We start from the raw sequence: 18,450 nt of genomic DNA, 5'->3' as shown, positions 1-18,450 counted from the left end.
GAATCCGGCATGCAGTTCCGGCAACGGAACTGCCTACCGGATTCTTCCAATGCTAGTGTGAAAGTACCCTTAATGCAGCTTGTGCGATAAAATGCGCCAAGAGAGTGAAATTATGGCAATTTATATGTGGCATAAACTTAGACTAGACAGTTGGTGTAAACCTAGGCTAAACAGTTTTTTTTGGACCATGGTCAATTTTTTGGTGCACAAACAGAATTCTTGTCTAGATTTGGCACAGGATTTGTGAATCACAAAGATCCATACTCCAGAGTAGTAAATTTGTCTAATATTAAGACTGTGATTCTTATTCTTAGTGCAAAGTACGCAAAAAGCTCACAAGAACTACCACCCTTTCCAACAGCTAGTCGGTGGGGGTCCTGGGAGTCAAACTCCCCACCCTTCAGATATTGGTGACCTATCCTAAAGCGAGGTCATCAGTTTTTAAGTCCCAGAAAACCCTTTTAACAAAAACATTTCTGTGTTTTTCTATAAAAACAACCAAGCAGAATAACACGGACAAATGCTAGTGTGAACAGAGCAGACACAATAAGCACACCATTAGGCAAAGCCGATTCAGGAGAGTTTGTTCCAGTCCATATGCATGAGCAGCTTCAGAGCCTTGAATAGTAGGAGAAAGCTGCTTTGGATCTCCAACCAGGATTAACTTTTCACAGCGAAATCTAAAAAAGTGCCAAAAAAGAACACTTTAGTACAATAATAAAGGTATAATAACCTATACATTCCACCTACATCAGCTTTTATGACATTCCATTCTAAGTCCATAGGCATGTGTATGAAGTTGGACTCCCATTTGCAGATAAAACAGCGTCCACACTTCTGGGACAACTTTCTACAAGATTTTGGACTGTGTTTGTGGGAATTTTTGCACATTCAACCATAAGAATATTTGTGAGGCCAGGTACTGATGTTGGACGAGAGCCCTGTCTCGCAATCTTCATTCAAGAAAACATTGTGGAATTATGGAAATCACAGGATCAATAGACATGCTAATGATGTACAAATAGAAACAAAATATTTAAAGCGTCTCAATTTATTTACTATAGAGTATGAGACCCACGCACAGAAATACACTGTGAAACGTCTTGACATGCTATGGATGAGGTTATTATTGGTTTTCTGAGGAATGTTTTGCTACCCTGAATGTACTTGGGCATGTGAATCATCAAGATCTGCAGCTGGCAGCTCCCTTTGCAATTGCCGACCAATGTAGTCCCAGATGTGCTTGATGAGAGACACGTTCGGAGATGCTGAAGGCCATGGTAGCACATTTAGGCCATGCAGGCTGCTCACAGTACCAAGATCAACGTGCGGCCTGGTGTAGCCTTTTTTGAAAAATGTAATAGATATTATAGTTAAAAATACCCGGGCTGGTTAAGAGATTGGCTAGAGATATATATAGAATATGCTGGCTACATAGATTCAAGTTGCTAATATTACTACCTGCACAAGAGATGGAGAGTGGATGGTGTTATTATTCAGATCTTCTCCACTGGAGCAGTGAAATTCCTTCCAAAGCGGTTCAGGCTCTACTTGCTTTGCGCGCCGCTCCGGCCGGTAGCTGACGCCAGCGCGAAGGAGCCGGCAGGTAAAAGGTTTGGGAGCGTGTTCGTGGGACGTCACAACAGTCCTACGGATGCTTCCAAGGGACAAAGTTCATCCAACGTGTTTCGGAACCACTGGGTTCCTTCGTCAGCGATGGCATGAGTTTCTTGTCCTGTGGATTAAATAGGCGTCCGGTTCCCATAGCAACACCTGCACATTTCACCAGTTTTTTTCTCAAACACTACTCCATCCTTTAGTGGCAGTCTTACTCCAATCAGTATGTAAAGTGTCCACTAGTATAGAGTACATGGTGCAATTCTCTTATATGAATGTCTGCTACTGAAAAGCAAATAACTCAATTTCCTGATTCAGGCCTTTTGGTGATAAACTATTAAGCCTAAATATCCACTTGCTAATACACATATACTAAGGGTCAGAGGTTAGGTAGTCGTGGCCCACTATATGATTACTCAGAGGTGTCCAAAAATATTACTGTTGAACTGAGTGTACCTTATTGTAGTTATTTAAAACATAACATTTATGCCTCAATATACGTGCGGGAGCGCTGCCACTGCACCAGACGCCCCGAGGATATACCTTTTGTCCCTGAAGAACCATAACTCTTTATGGTGAAACGCGTCGGGCATTTGCATATTAGGAAGGATTACTGTTAGGGTTTGACAGCAATAGACCCAAGGTTCCAGCGGCTGGGGGTCGCCCTTTTCAGGGCGGGTGCCGGGAATACAGCCAGTTAGGGTTCTCCCAGCTTCCTGAATCAGCTTATATAGGGAAAGAACCTAGGCCGAGCATCCCCCATCAAGATATTGTTCAAGCGCCCCCCCTGACAAAGTGCCGCTTGATGTATATGGGACTAGAGCTGCCAGTCATACCCGACACCCTTCCAGTAAAGCAGTGTACCTACAGCATTGTTTTAATTCAGTGTCTCAATATCTTAAAATGAAATGAAATAAATGTTATGTTTTAAATAACTACAATAAGGTACACTCAGTTCAACAGTAATAAATATCCACTTGCTCTCACAGCGTGACCCCTTATGTTCATTTTAACCTTTTCAATACCACAAAATGATGAGCCAGTGAAGTTGCCTGCATGGTGTTCTGCGTAATGGCTTGATAGCAGATGTCCATCAAATTTCTTGTGTATATTTTTTATATGTTCCCCAATTCTAATTTTCATTACCCGTTTGGTCCTACCTACATATATTTTCTGACAGAGGCATTTAATATGATATATTACTCCTTTTGTATTACAAGTAATATAATGATCGATCTCATACACATGCGAGTTTTTTGTCTGCTGTTTAGCAAGCATGCAGTTCCTACACATTTTGCAGGGGAAGAAGCCCTGTTTAATTTTATTTATATTAGTGGGCTCTTTTTTCTGGATGGATTTTATCGAAGCGGCTACTAAGTTAGCTAGATTTTGTACTGTCCTAAATGTAAAAATTGGACGTATGGGGATTTTATCTCCTATCACTTTATCTTGTCTTAAAATGTCCCAGTGGCATCTAATAATCCTTTTAAAGGCTCCCTCTCCTTCACTATATCTTGTTATTATCGGGACCTTGATACAGTATTCTTTTTTCATTTCCTCACCATTTGTTTCTATTGGTATTTATTTTATTGGTTTATCCCGTAATAATTCATTACGGTCCAGCTCTTTCACTTGTTTTATAATAGGTTCTAAATTATTTATTTTATACCCTTTTTCAGTAAACTTTCTATTTAGTTCATCAGTCTCTTTTTCAAAATGCACAATGCTGCTGCAATTCCTCCGGACTCTGATATACTGGCTGCGAGGGATATTTGTCAGCCAAGTTGATAAATGGCAGCTGTCAAGAGGTATAAAACTATTACTGTCAGTAGGCTTATGGTATGTCTTGGTCTGTATTTGACCATTTTCAATAAAAATTGTTAAATCCAGGAAATTAATCTGTTGCCGACTCCAATAAGGTGTAAAGTGCAAGTAAAAGTCATTTTTATTAATATCATTTAAAAATTGATTCAGCAATGGTTCTCCTCCTTTCCAAATAAAAACTATATCATCTATGAATCTTTTCCAGAGGACCAGATTCGCACCAAGCACTCCCTGTGGGTAAACGGTGAGATCCTCCCATCTACCCAGGTACAGATTAGCGAAACTCGGTGCGAATCTGGTCCCCATCGTGGTCCCCCCACATCTGTAAATAAAACTCGTGCTTATATTTAAAATAATTATGAGTAAGAATAAAAGTAATGCATTCTCCTACGAAATCTATCTGTTCCCCAGGCATGCACCCATCTTTCTTTAAAAAGTATTCTGTTGCTTCTCTTCCTTTTGTATTTTCAATTATAGTATATAAAGAGGTGACGTCTAAGGTACCTAAAATAAAGCCATCTTGCCATTCTATCTCTTTCAATAATTGTAAAATGTGTTTCATATCTTTTAGATAGGCTGGAAGTTTCTGTACATATTTTTGTAATAGGACATCAACATATTTGGATAAATTTGAAGTTAAAGGGATTCTGTCATCAGATTTTACCCCTATAACCTAAACATATGCTCATGTCCAGACTAATAAAAAGAATCCTAAGCTGGCCTTATTAAACCTCACTGTGGCTCTATTTGCCCAAAAAACAGGTTTTTATAACCTGCCAATCACTTACTTAAGTAATGCATTCTCCTACGAAATCTATCTGTTCCCCAGGTCATATCAGGGTTGAGCGAAGTGCGCATCAGGCCGGCGCATGCGCACTTCGCTCAACGAAGCCGCTGCCCGGAGTCCGCACGGCGCATCAGGCTGAGCCTAGTCCGCAGGCGCTGGATCTGGCAAAGGGACTGGGAGGATTGCGGAGGCGGTGCTGAGCTGTAGAAGGCGGTGCTGAAGACAGGGAAGGCGGAGCTGAAGACAGGGAAGGCGGAGCTGGGCACCGGACGGCGAGGGGTGCGGGCGGGCAGCCTGTATTAACGGACCTCCCCTTGGGCACCTTAAGTAAGTGATTGACAGGTTATAAAAACCTGTTTTTTGGGCAAATAGAGCCACAGTGAGGTTTAATAAGGCCAGCTTAGGATTCTTCTTATTAGTCTGGACATGAGCATATGTTTAGGTTATAGGGGTAAAATCTGATGACAGAATCCCTTTAAGCCATCAATCCCTGAGATTATAGGTCTACCCGGAGGGTTAATTTGGCATTTATGAATTTTAGGTATCCTAGGATTTTGGTTATTTACCGTATATATGTTGCTTCATCAGTAGACAGGATCCCCTTGAATTTTCCCTTTTTTACTAATAGGTTTAGTTTCTATTCATACAGGTCCGTGGGGTTAGTGCAAAGTTTTTTATATGTTTTTTTTTTATCGGTAAGTAATCACATCACTATGTCTGCCGGTCTAATGACAATATCATTATTCATCTGCAAAGTTTTAATTGCTTTTTTCTCTCCATTTGATAAATTCTGTGGACCTTTTTTCTTGTTAGGGATTATTTTACGTAAATCCCGTAGTACTAGGGTTTGAAAAATTTTAAAAGCGTTTGAATATTCTCCTAGGGGGTTAAAATGGGATTTGGGTTTAAGTTCAGTGTGGGTAAAAATGCACACCTCTTTTTTTATTATATTTGTTTCTTTACTTAGGTTTTCTTTCTTAGTCTCAGCTGTCCTACTTTTTTTTGTTATTTCCTTCTTTATAAAATATTTCTTAAGGGCTAGGTTCCGTAGAATTCTTTTTATACTTCTTAAGGCATCAAAGGGGCAGAATCTAGATGTGGGGGCGAAATTCAAACCTTTTTCTAGTAATTCTAGTTTGTCCTTTTTTTAGTGCATATTCACTTAGATTAAAAATACCTTGCCCCTTTGCCGTTTTCCTGTTAATTTTCTTTGTTAGTCCTTTCCCCCTCCTTCCTCTCAGTTTTTTTCTTGAGGGTTTTGCTTGAAAAATGACTCCTTGGACACTGACACTTTGGGGAAATGGCCGTACCACTGATTCCACAACCAAATCAATGTACTACTGAGCTGTTGGTGTACCTGAACTGAAGACTAGAGGGGTTCAGCTACTGAACATTATTCCACCCCACACCATAATCCCGGGAGTAGGACCATGTGACGTTCCCTTGTGAAGTTCTAATGGCATTGCACACGTGGTCTCCAGACCAATCCTTGGTTATTACTGCATCTGAGACAAAAGCTGGACTCGTCACTAAATAGGATAGACCTCCATTCTGGCTTCCATTGCTGTGTTGCTGTGCACCATGATAACCATTGAGAGCGGTGCCCTGAGGTCAATGGAACACCTGTAGCTGGATATCTGGCTCATAGCCCAATGTTGTGCAAACGCCTTCTGATGGTTTGTGTAGACACTGTTTTCCGCTTTAGGTTTGGGATGTGACATCCATTTTCACTTGCAGCACAGAATGGATTACTACGAGCCATTCTTCTAATCAGACGATGCGCCCATGCAGAGGTTCACCTCTGTCTGTCATTTTAGTTCATTGTCGTTCTCCAAACCACTAGGACATGCAACGTTGAACAGTGCTGACATCTTGGACTAAGTGTGTTGCGATTTGCTGGATTGATAAACCAAGGTCTCTAAGGATTCTGTCCCTCTCAGGTTGTGACAAGTGGCAATAACTGGCAGAAGAGGCATCTCACAATCATCCAACATGACTTCATCTGATTTTTTAACCGCCTCACGTCCGCCCATAGGATATAAACGTCCTATGGGTGGACGTCTATTTCTGACAGCACGTTTTAGAACGTCCTGTCAGAAATAGCAGCTGCACGCTAATCGTGCAGCTGCTGATCGGGTTGCCCGCTGTCAGTGACAGCAGGGCAACCCTAAGACAAGGCAGGGACAGTGCCCAGGTGTCCCTGCCTTCACGATCGCTGCAGACACAGCGCTCACCGAGCGCTGTGTCTGCAGAGAAGGAAGCGCTGTGCGCTTCCTGTTCCGGCCCGGCGGTCATGTGACCGCCGTGACCGGAGTGTGCAGGAGCTGTGTGAGGTCTCTCAGAGACCTCGATCAGCCCTGCTGTGAGGCTGTACAGCGCAGGATTGCTGCTGTACAGCCTCTATAGGGGTGCATTTCTTCTGTAACTGGGGCTACTATGTCAGCCCCAGTTACAGGAGAAATCAACTGTGAAAAAAAAAAGAAAAAGTGAAGTAAATGTCCCCCAGAGGTCTTGTATGACCTTATGGGGGACGAAAAGTGTAAAAAAAATTAAAAAAAATAAAGGGTTGAAAAAATAAAATAAAATAAAGTTTCACATGTAAAAAAAAAAAGTTCCCAAGTAAGGAATAAAAAAAAAAAATTAAAAATAGAAAAAAATAAATAAAATAGACATATTAGGTATCGCCGCGTCCGTAAAAACCAGCTCTATAAAAGTATCACATGACCTAACCCCTCGGGTGAACACCGTAAAAAAAAAAAAAAAAAACTGTCAAAACAAGCAATTTTTGTCACCTTGCATCACAAAAGGTGCAACACCAAGTGATCAAAAACGCGTATGTCCCACAAAATAGTACCAATAAAACCGTCACCTCATCCCGCAAAAAATGAGCCCCTACATAAGAAAATCTCTTAAAAAATAAAAAAACTATAGCTCTTAGAACATGGAGACACTAAAACATCATTTTTTTGGTTTCAAAAATGCTATTATTGTGTTAAAGTGAAACAAATAAAAAAAAGTATACATATTAGGTATCGCCGCGTCCGTAAAAACCAGCTCTATAAAAATATCAGATGACCTAACCCCTCGGGTGAACACCGTAAAAAAAAAAAAAAAAAACTGTCAAAACAAGCAATTTTTGTCACCTTGCATCACAAAAGGTGCAACACCAAGTGATCAAAAACGCGTATGTCCCACAAAATAGTACCAATAAAACCGTCACCTCATCCCGCAAAAAATGAGCCCCTACATAAGAAAATCTCTTAAAAAATAAAAAAACTATAGCTCTTAGAACATGGAGACACTAAAACATCATTTTTTTGGTTTCAAAAATGCTATTATTGTGTTAAAGTGAAACAAATAAAAAAAAGTATACATATTAGGTATCGCCGCGTCCGTAAAAACCAGCTCTATAAAAATATCAGATGACCTAACCCCTCGGGTGAACACCGTAAAAAAAAAAAAAAAAAAACAGTGTCAAAACAAGCAATTTTTGTCACCTTGCATCACAAAAGGTGCAACACCAAGTGATCAAAAATGCGTATGTCCCACAAAATAGTACCAATAAAACCGTCACCTCATCCCGCAAAAAATGAGCCCCTACATAAGAAAATCTCTTAAAAAATAAAAAAAAACTATAGCTCTTAGAACATGGAGACACTAAAACATCATTTTTTTGGTTTCAAAAATGCTATTATTGTGTTAAAGTGAAACAAATAAAAAAAAGTATACATATTAGGTATTGCCGCGTCCGTAAAAACCAGCTCTATAAAAATATCAGATGACCTATCCCCTCGGGTGAACACCGTAAAAAAAAAAAAAAAAAAACTGTGTCAAAACAAGCAATTTTTGTCACCTTGCATCACAAAAGGTGCAACACCAAGTGATCAAAAATGTGTATGTCCCACAAAATAGTACCAATAAAACCGTCACCTCATCCCGCAAAAAATGAGCCCCTACATAAGAAAATCTCTCAAAAAATAAAAAAACTATAGCTCTCAGAACATGGACACATTAAAACATAATTTTTTTGTTTCAAAAATGCTATTATTGTGTAAAACTTTAATAAATGAGAAAAAGTATACATATTAGGTATCGCCACGTCCGTAACAATCTGCTCTATAAAAATGTCACTTGACTGAACCCCTCAGGTGAACGCTGCAAAAATAAATAAATAGAAACTGTGCTAAAACAAACAATTTTTTTGTCACCTTGCCCCATAAAGTGTTATAATGAATGATCAAAAAATCATATGTACCCAAAAATAGTACTAATAAAACTGGCACCTTATCCCCTAGTTTCCAAAATGGGGTCACTTCTTGGGAGTTTCTACTGTAAGGGTGCATCAGGGGGCTTCAAATGGGACATGGCATCTAAAAACCATGTGGAGTTCCTTTTCTTCTGCGCCCTGCCGTGTGCCCATACAGCAGTTTATGACCACATGTGGGGTGTTTCTGTAAACCGCAGAATCTGGGTAATAAATATTGAGTTTTGTTTGGCTGTTAACCATCGATGTGTTAAAGAAAAAAATTGATTAAAATGGAAAATCTGCCAAAAAAGTGAAATTTAAAAATTTGATCTCCATTTTCCTTTAATTCTTGTGGAACGCCTAAAGGGTTAACAAAGTTTGTAAAATCTGTTTTGAATACCTTGAGGGGTGTAGTTTCTACAATAGGGTCATTTATGGGGGTATCCACTATGTAGGCCCCACAAAGTGACCTCAGACCTGAACTGGTCCTTATAAAGTGGATTTTGGCAATTTTCTTAAAAATTTGAAGAATTCCTTCTAAACTTCTAAGCCTTCTAACGTCCTAAAAAAATAAAATGACATTTCCAAAATGATGCCAACATAAAGTAGACATATGGGGAATGTTAAATAATAAATATTTTATGAGGTATCACTTTCTGTTTTAAAAGCAGAGAAATTGAAATTTAGAAAATTGCAAATTTTTCAAATTTTTGGGTAAATTTGGGATTTTTTCATAAATAAAGGTGAAATATTTTGACTCAAATTTATGACTATCATGAAGTACAATGTGTCACGAGAAAACAATCTCTGAATGACTTGGATAAATAAAGGCGTTCCAAAGTTATTACCACATAAAGTGAGATATGTCAGTTTTGCAAAATTTGGCCTGGTCAGGAAGGGGGCAAAGGGCCCAGATGGGAAGTGGTTAAGTTTCATATGGCTAAAACTTTGATTACAATCTGCCTTTTATGCCCCTCCCACATGCCACTGATTGGAGCTAGGTGCTTGAAAACGTGATCATCTGTAGATCAACCTGCTATTGCCTTGATTTGCATAGCCTTATGGCTTGTTTTTCTTGGTGCTGCAATTTCAATGTTGAGGAGTGTAGTTTATCCCAAAGGTGCTCATAATACATTTCCATGGCTTAAGAGTCCACTGGCGGCATACTTTACACCACTCCATCCGACAGTTGGCATTGTGGTTGCTCGGTCATGGAAACCCATGCCATGAAGCTCCTGGCGTACAGTTTTGTACTGAATGGCAGAGGAGGTTTGGAACTCTGCAGTTATTTAGCTAGCAGAGCACTGGCGACTTTTATGCACTATCCACCTCAACACTCAGCGACTCTGCTCTCTAACTTTACGTGGTCTGTCACTTCGTGGTTGATTTGCTCTGATTCCTAAAAGCTTCCCTTTTACAATAATACCACTAACAGGTGATTGTGGAATATCTAGGTTGAAGAAATTTCACAAACTGACCTGTTGCAGCAGTGAAATCCTGTTCCAGTATCACGCTGGAATTCAGTGAGCTCTTTAGAATGACCCATTCTTTCCCAAATGTTTGTAAAGGCAGTCTGCATGGACTGGATTTTATACACCTGTGGCAATGGGACTTAATTAAATACTTGAATTTATAAATTAAGAGGTGTGCCCCAATATTTTTGTCCATATAGTGTACAGTATGTTCTTCATACAATGTCTCTGTTCACCTTTTTTCACTATTACGTCAGAGTTCACGAAGACAATAATAAGTTATATGTTCTGAGAAAATACCTGATACAATGTCTTAAATATCAAATAGTTTGGTCATGTTTACACTACCTGGCAATTGGAAGTAAAGATGCTGGTTCTGTCATCTGACTGCATTCATCAAGAATTACAACTGGGAACGTCATATTACTCAAGCAAGGGAAGGGACAAGCTGCACAGGTGGCACCAACCACACGAACCTGGCAATATGCAAAAGAATGATAAAGAATGTCAAAAATGCTGTAATATAAATGAGTAGGCCAAGAGTAAATCCAATCTGTAATGGATACCTAAAATTCTCAATACATACCTGTCCCAGCAATGTCTTATTGGTGCCCAGTTTATGTAGCTCAATACTTTTTCGAACATATGCCTTTTCTCCAGGGGTTAAGTCTTCCTTGAATAGGGCTTGAAGTTCTTTAAGTTGTTCACTTTCATTCTCAGATCCAGCATGCAAGCTTCAAATATCACATAATTGCAGTGGTCAATGAGGAAAATGCATATTGACAGTGACATTCAAACAGAGATATCATCAAAATACACAACAGTGATTTTATGAAGGCTACTGGTGAAGGGGGGCTAAATGGCCTTTTACAAGGGCCGATAATCAGGGCAATGAGAGGACACAAACCGCTGGTTCACGATCACTGCCAACTCTTTCAGCTGCATTTACATGCAGCAATCATCCCATCTTATAGGGATGAACGATCACTACAGTGATTGTTTGTCCCCATACAGATTCAGTATTTGTCAGCAGCACATCCATATGTATACAGGGAGATGTGTTGCACACAAACAATGATTTTAGGTGATGCATGAAAGATGGGATCACCCACTGAACAAGCATTTGCTTGTTTGTTGAGTAATCGGTGGCACCTTTAGAGAAGGCAATTATCAGGAACTAATTATCATAACTGACATTTGTCCTGATCCTTGGCCCATGTAAAAGTGATAAAACTGATAATACTAAGTCAGCAGTACTTCATGCTATTTAGCGCACTGCCTTTGTCACATCGCTGTACATGCAGAAATCAAGGCTTTAAACATTGCTTGAGCAGGCGCCATAGCTAGAGAGTGACTGCTGAGTTACAGATCAGACACCTACTGGCAGCGCCTGTGATTGGAGGCAACTCCGATCACGGGCATTTAAGCCCTCAAATGCCGTAGTCAATAGCGACCATGGCATCTGAGCAGTTAGACAGAGGGAAGGGGCTCTCTCTGTCCCCTGATCAGACACCCTTCAGTGAAACTGTGGTGTTTCACTTGGTTGTTATGACAGCTTGGGGCTTTGTGAAGTCTCCCAAGCGTGCCATACTAACGCCTGCAGCAGGGTAAAAGAGTGGTTTGGGCTACAGATATTGATGACTTATCCTTAGGACAGCCAATACAAAAAGAAGTACACATGAAAATGGAGCACACGACAATATACAAGTTAGGCCTCATTCACATGAATGTCTGCAGCCCGTTGCCGTATTGTGGACCGCATTTGCGGATCCGCAATACACGGGCATCATTTCGTGTGCATTCCGCATCACGGATGCGGACCCATTCACTTCAATGGGTCCACAAATCCAGAGATGTGGAACGGTGCGGAACAGAAGCATGGAACGGAACACTACGGAGTGCTTCCTGGGGTTCCGTTCCGTGCCTCTGAACCGCAAAAAGATAGCACATGCTCTATCTTTTTGTGGAACGGACAGATCGCGGAACCATTCAAGTGAATGGGTCCGCGATCCCCATGCGGCTGGGCCACGGTCGGTGCCCGTGCATTGCAAAAAAAACTCTAAAAGACAAACCATAGACAATTAAAGGGAACATGTCACCAGGATTGACATATAGAGCTGATTTAATATTCTTATTGTGCATCCTCCAATCATTCCTACACTGTCTTCGTCTACGCTCAAAAGTATTGTATTCATGTAAAAAAAAAAAAAAAAAGAACAACTTTTGAAAATGTCTCTGACATCATGACCAGGTACCTCATGAAGTCATCAGGGCGTTATTCTGCCTGAGGGGAGTCACGAGTTCCCTGCTCTCATGCCCATCACGATTCTCCAAGACCTCCCCTCTGCCTCTCCCACACCGTCCTCTGTTTCCTGACGCCAGTGCCGACTGAGCGAAATCAGCCGTGCGCTGTGAGCGGAGGTGTATACTGGACTCAAGTGAATCCACGCATGCCATTATCATTGTGACTGCTATTTAATTCTCTCATCAAGGACAGAGTGGTGGATCAAGAGACTTACAGTAGTTATTGACCAGCACACACCAATGTATACTATCTGGCTGACACGTTGATACGAGAATTCTTTTATATCACAGTGAGACACTAATCTATCTAGGAGTTAGTACAAACTGTTATATTGCAATATTGGTAGTCAATCGCTCCATAGCTCCACATACAGCCCTATCTCCATACAATTTATCAGTTATTTTAATATGTGAACATATAGGCCGGGGCTCCACTTCGGCTGCTGCTGGACCAGGATTATAGATTTATATTGAGGACAATGAGAACATATTTTGGTATTTTCTTATGAGTTTTTATTCACTTTTATTTGTGATATTTCTATTTTTAATTGTATGAATATCTATGAATAATTCTACCACCTTCTTTACTGTTAGCCATCACTTTTTATTGCATGATATCAGTGTTATTTATAAATTTCACTAACTCGGAGCAGGCGCTACCGCTCTCTGAACTGGATCTCCTGAGACCTATGGTTCCACACGTCTGGAGGTGCTCAGCGCAGAAAAAGCGGTGGTCCAATTCATCCAATTATAGAAGAGACAGCACTGCACCTGCCTTTGGACAAATTCATCATCCTTTATTAGATCCATAGTGGGTTCCTTACACAGGTATAGCTAGATGCACACAAAGTGGTCTACGGCCACAGACTCATTTGTGAATGCAGTCAGGACAGTGCAGCGCAGCCCCAGGGAGGCTAAAGGGGTTGTCCGAGTTATGAAAAAAAAAATATATAGCACTGAAAATCTGATATATAACTAAGCTAAGCAAGTTTTATGCAAAAAAAAAAAAATATATTTCCTCATTTCCCTGGTTCTTTTCTGGCCCTTTGTTTACATGCAATAAAAACAATCTCTGCCCCTCCCCCTGCTCTGCTAAGGGAGTGGATACAAGTGCTGTCCTGAGTGACATGTCTGCCTGCTGGGAGACTCAGCAGCATGTTGTATGTGTAGGACTACAAGTCCCAGCTGCATAATGACACTGCTAAGGGAGTGAATACAAGAGCTGCCCTGAGTGACATGTCTGCCTGCTGGGAGACTCTGCAGCTTGTTGTATGTGTAGGACTACAAGTCCCAGCTGCATAATGACACTGCTAAGGGAGTGGATACAAGAGCTGCCCTGAGTGACATGTCTGCCTGCTGGGAGACTCAGCAGCATGTTGTAAGTGTAGAACTACAAGTCCCACCTGTATAATGACACTGCTAATACACACAGGATCTTCCCCCTACTTTCTTGTGCAATGCTCTCTCTAGTATATCAGCTCCAGTGCCCAGAATTGTCTCCTCATTGCCTGCAGAGCTGTGCAGCTGAAGGGTTTAAGAATCCTAGCAGAGAGTAGACGGCAGTGAAGGGGCGTGGCCAGCACAGTGATTTCGTTTACAGGCTTGTAAACGAACTTTATCAGAGCAGGGAGAGAAGCTGACATCACAGGTCATGTGACCCTCAGTGAAATCTGAGAAACCAGCCACTGGAGATGAAGTGAGTTAATTGGAAAGCTGTTATATTTGTTTAGTTAGGAACATAGAAAGAACAAAAAAATAACTCGGATAACCCCTTTAAGTACCGGCAGAGCCTCACTCCCCACACCCACTGCATACTAGTGAGCATTTCCATAATTGAAGCGCTCACTAGTATTTGGTTTATAATACGCTCTGCCATTTTCCCCCACTTTTGCGGGAAAAATATGCACCTTATAAAGCGAAAAATATGGCACTTCTTACATCTGATATTCAGCTTGCAGAGTCAGTCCCACTTTTTGATTTGTATCCTTTTTAGGCTGTTTGGGTATACAGTATACACTCGTAAACCATGAGCCGACTGAGTATTTCATTGGTGTACATTTCAGTCATAATTTATGCCAGAAAACTGAGTTAATGATGATAAATGTACCAGAGCCAATGGTCACACCCCACCATGCCACATTTTTGAAAAGTGGTGAGGGCAGCGTAGAAACACTTGCACCTAGATTTAGGCACACTGACATTTAAAAAGTCACAAACCCACGGATTATGACTTTTTAAAGCAAGAAAACTGGTGTAGGGGGATGATAAATTCCCCCTTCTTGTTTTTGCTTGTGCCAGAAAATATTGAAGGGAAACTTTTAGGAATTTAAATGTTCCAAACTATAGTATAAGGTCAACAATGAACATACAGTAGCACAGCTCAGAAGGCCAAAGCTCACCTGTGGGGTAGGATGGGCTTTGCAATTTTTCTTATGCTTCCAACTCTAATAAACTGGTCAAACCCGAGGTCGAGCAATCTGTAACAAACAAAAGACAACAACTTACGGTATATAAAAGAACTGTACTTACTCATTTCAGTTTAACACAAGCTACTCATAGAAAGCTGTAGTATATGTTAGCAAAATAAACTTTTAACTTTTAACCACAACTAATTGTCTTTTAAAATACTGCTTATTCATTCCTTATAAGACATCTCACAGGAGAAGTTCTACGCTTCGAAAAGGCAACCCCTGTCTATAAGCCCTATCAGGACATACACATCTCATAAAGGGTGGTCCCACATTCGCTCCCTTCATGAGCTAAAGCATTGAGCTGCTGACATACATGGGGACTAACTCTGGTGAACTCAAGCCATCCATTACATGGTCAATCATTCATCTGCTTGCTTGTAATACTACATGTACAGTTGCAAGAAAAAGTATGTGAACCCTTTGGAATTATATGGATTTCTGCACAAATTGGTCATAAAATGTGATCTGATCTTCATCTAACTCACAACAATAGACAATCACAGTCTGCTTAAACTAATAACACACAAAGAATTAAATGTTACCATGTTTTTATTGAACACACCATGTAAACATTCACAGTGCAGGTGGAAAAAGTATGTGAACCCCTAGACTAATGACATCTCCAAGAGCTAATTGGAGTGAGGTGTCAGCCAACTGGAGTCCAATCAATGAGATGAGATTGGAGGTGTTGGTTACAGCTGCCCTGCCCTATAAAAAACACACACCAGTTCTGGGTTTTTACAAGAAGCATTGCCTGATGTGAATGATGCCTCACAAAAAAGAGCTCTCAGAAGACCTACGATTAAGAATTGTTGACTTGCATAAAGCTGGAAAGGGTTATAAAAGTATCTCCAAAAGCCTTGCTGTTCATCAGTCCACGGTAAGACAAATTGTCTATAAATGGAGAAAGTTCAGCACTGCTGCTACTCTCCCTAGGAGTGGCCGTCCTGTAAAGATGACTGCAAGAGCACAGCGCAGACTGCTCAATTAGGTGAAGAAGAATCCTAGAGTGTCAGCTAAGGACTTACAAAAGTCTCTGGCATATGCTAACATCCCTGTTAGCGAATCTACGATACGTAAAACACTAAACAAGAATGGATTTCATGGGAGGATACCACAGAGGAAGCCACTGCTGTCCAAAAAAAACCTTGCTGCACGTTTACAGTTTGCACAAGAGCACTGGATGTTCCACAGCAGTACTGGCAAAATATTCTGTGGACAGATGAAACCAAAGTTGAGTTGTTTGGAAGAAACACACAAAACTATGTGTGGAGAAAAAGAGGCACAGCACACCAACATCAAAACCTCATCCCAACTGTGAAGCATGGTGGTGGGGGCATCATGGTTTGGGGCTGCTTTGCTGCGTCAGGGCCGGGACGGATTGCTATCATCAATGGAAAAATTAATTCCTGGCTAATTTGGGTAACATGATCTTCAGGAGGATTATGGACTTCAAAAAGCGGAACTAAGAATAAAACAACCACTGCCAGCAGGTAACTTTTTCCAGTACCAAAAACTCCTGAAATATCAAGTTTAACACTTTGCATTAGATAAATATATACAGATTTTTACTGTTCCAAAGTAACTTGATGGATTTTTTTTCTTGAATATTAGAACTTAAAAAAAAACAAAAACAAAAAAAACACTTTATGATACAAGACTATATATAAAGGACAGTGAGAAATTGTACCTAAAAGGACAGTTCTTCAACATATTTTTAAAACTTTTACTTAGAAGGGAGCTGGATGCAAAATCTGTGCTTTGGTTTTTGACACCACTTGTTCGGTGCTGGAATTGAGCTAAAAGAATATCATACACCAGGGATGCCCAACCTGCGGCCCTCCAGCTGTTGCAAAACTATAACTCCCAGCATGCTCGGACAGCCTACAGTTATCAGCCTACAGGGCATGGTGGGAGTTGTAGTTTTACAACAGCTGGAGGGCCGCAAGATGAGCATCCCTGTCATTTCATTCTTTGTGTGATATTAGACTGTGATTGTCTATTGTTGTGACTTAGATGAAGATCAGGTCACATTTTATGACCAATTTGTGCAGAAATCCATATCATTCCAAAGGGTTCACATACTTTTTCTTGCAACTGTACTTTTTCTTACAAGATATATTCAGCATAGAAAGCCTGAGTCCACACAGGCCCTCCCCATTCCGTTTTATATTTTCAACACCTTAATAATTTCTGCCCATATTTGAAGACAAGCATTATATTATCATGGTCTAGAATTGGTGACATGTTAAACCATCCCAACTACTTGTGTTAATGCTTTTGTTGATATAGAAGGCACACTTCTGCCTGGAGCCATCTCATACAGTGGTGATGGTGGGGGGTTATGGTGTATTGCTGTAATTTACCCAAATTAGCCAGTATTTATGGTTGCTTAAAACAATCTCCTCAGGAAGGTTCCTGAATGAGGAGACAGATGTGTGGGATCCTGCGTGAAGCCTGCAGGCCATGAACACGTACAAAATACACACAAAGGAGAATAGCCATGACAAGAACAAGGTTATAAATTACGGTTATTGCAAAAAAAAACATGGTAGCATATGCTTCTCCCATTAGGGCTTGTTCTAGAGTGTCAAATGCTTAGTTGTACCATTTCCATACTGTCATCTATTAGCCCTCAGCAATCTGAAACAGCCTCCAGCGTTAAAGGGATAATCTTCATGTTTTGGTATCAGAGGCTCAATATATAGTTCTACGGGATTGAATACAAGAATGGTAATTGGTTTATCTCATCCACTTAACCACACTGTTTCCAAAACATATTCATCTTTTTAATGTAAATCCCAAAAATCTTTTGTCTGCTGTAAAATAACCCCAGCCTCCCCAATTAAAAGAGCAAACACACAGCGGGGAGCGTAAGCTCAAAGGGAGAGTGTGCCTAAGTGTGGCAAAAAACACTATATAGTTGTACACAAATTCTGTCCATTTTAACAGGATTTCTGATTATCTAAAATTTTAATGGGAAAAACATCCTTGTGTGCCCTGGAGATAAGCCGTATTATATGAAATAACCTACTATACACACGTGACAAGCTCAACATTTATGTTCTCCTATAAGTACAAACACAGCCTCACTTCTTCACCTTCCACCTCTTGCACCATTGGCACTGATTTCTGACCTGGAAAGTGCCCCTGCTCCAGCTGTTTCTCCATTTCGTCATTGAACAATTGACTCTGATATTTTACTCATCCAAATAGTTACATACCCCAGAAGAACGCGGTCAACCGCTACATTGGTGGATGACGAAATGAGTAATTTCCAGTGGAATAAAACACGTTCTTCAGGAGGATTATGGACTTCAAAAAGCTGAACTAAGAATAAAACAACCACTGCCAGCAGGTAACTTTTTCCAGCACCAAAAACTCCTGAAATATCAAGTTTAACACTTTGCATTAGATAAATATATACAGATTTTTACTGTTCCAAAGTAACTTGATGGATTTTTTTTCCTTAATATTAGAACTTAAAAACAAAACAAAAAAAAAACACTTTATGATACAAGACTATATATAAAGGACAGTGAGAAATTGTACCTAAAAGGACAGTTCTTCAACATATTTTTAAAACTTTTACTTAGGAAGGAGCTGGATGTAAAATCTGTGCTTTGGTTTTTGACACCACTTGTTCGGTGCTGGAATTGAGCTAAAAGAATATCATACACCAGGGATGCCCAACCTGCGGCTCTCCAGCTGTTGCAAAACTATAACTCC

General features: G+C 40.3%; 1 protein-coding gene across 1 annotated transcript in view; it reads right to left on the bottom strand.

The window, feature by feature from the left end:
- Nucleotides 1–18,450, bottom strand: part of ZGRF1 (zinc finger GRF-type containing 1) — a 97,368-nt gene that overhangs the window by 21,619 nt on the left and 57,299 nt on the right. The window contains exons 19-23 of the mRNA XM_040420493.1: nt 17,946–18,105; nt 14,650–14,727; nt 10,533–10,680; nt 10,295–10,422; nt 557–680 (exon numbers count right to left, since the gene is read on the bottom strand). Of these exons, the coding sequence (XP_040276427.1) occupies nt 557–680; nt 10,295–10,422; nt 10,533–10,680; nt 14,650–14,727; nt 17,946–18,105 (638 nt within the window). The remainder of the gene's footprint in view (nt 1–556; nt 681–10,294; nt 10,423–10,532; nt 10,681–14,649; nt 14,728–17,945; nt 18,106–18,450) is intronic.

Source organism: Bufo bufo, chromosome 2 (assembly GCF_905171765.1).
Source record: "Bufo bufo chromosome 2, aBufBuf1.1, whole genome shotgun sequence".
In the NCBI taxonomy this organism is placed as follows: Eukaryota; Metazoa; Chordata; class Amphibia; order Anura; family Bufonidae; genus Bufo; species Bufo bufo.
This window is presented reverse-complemented; position numbering and strand designations above follow the sequence as displayed.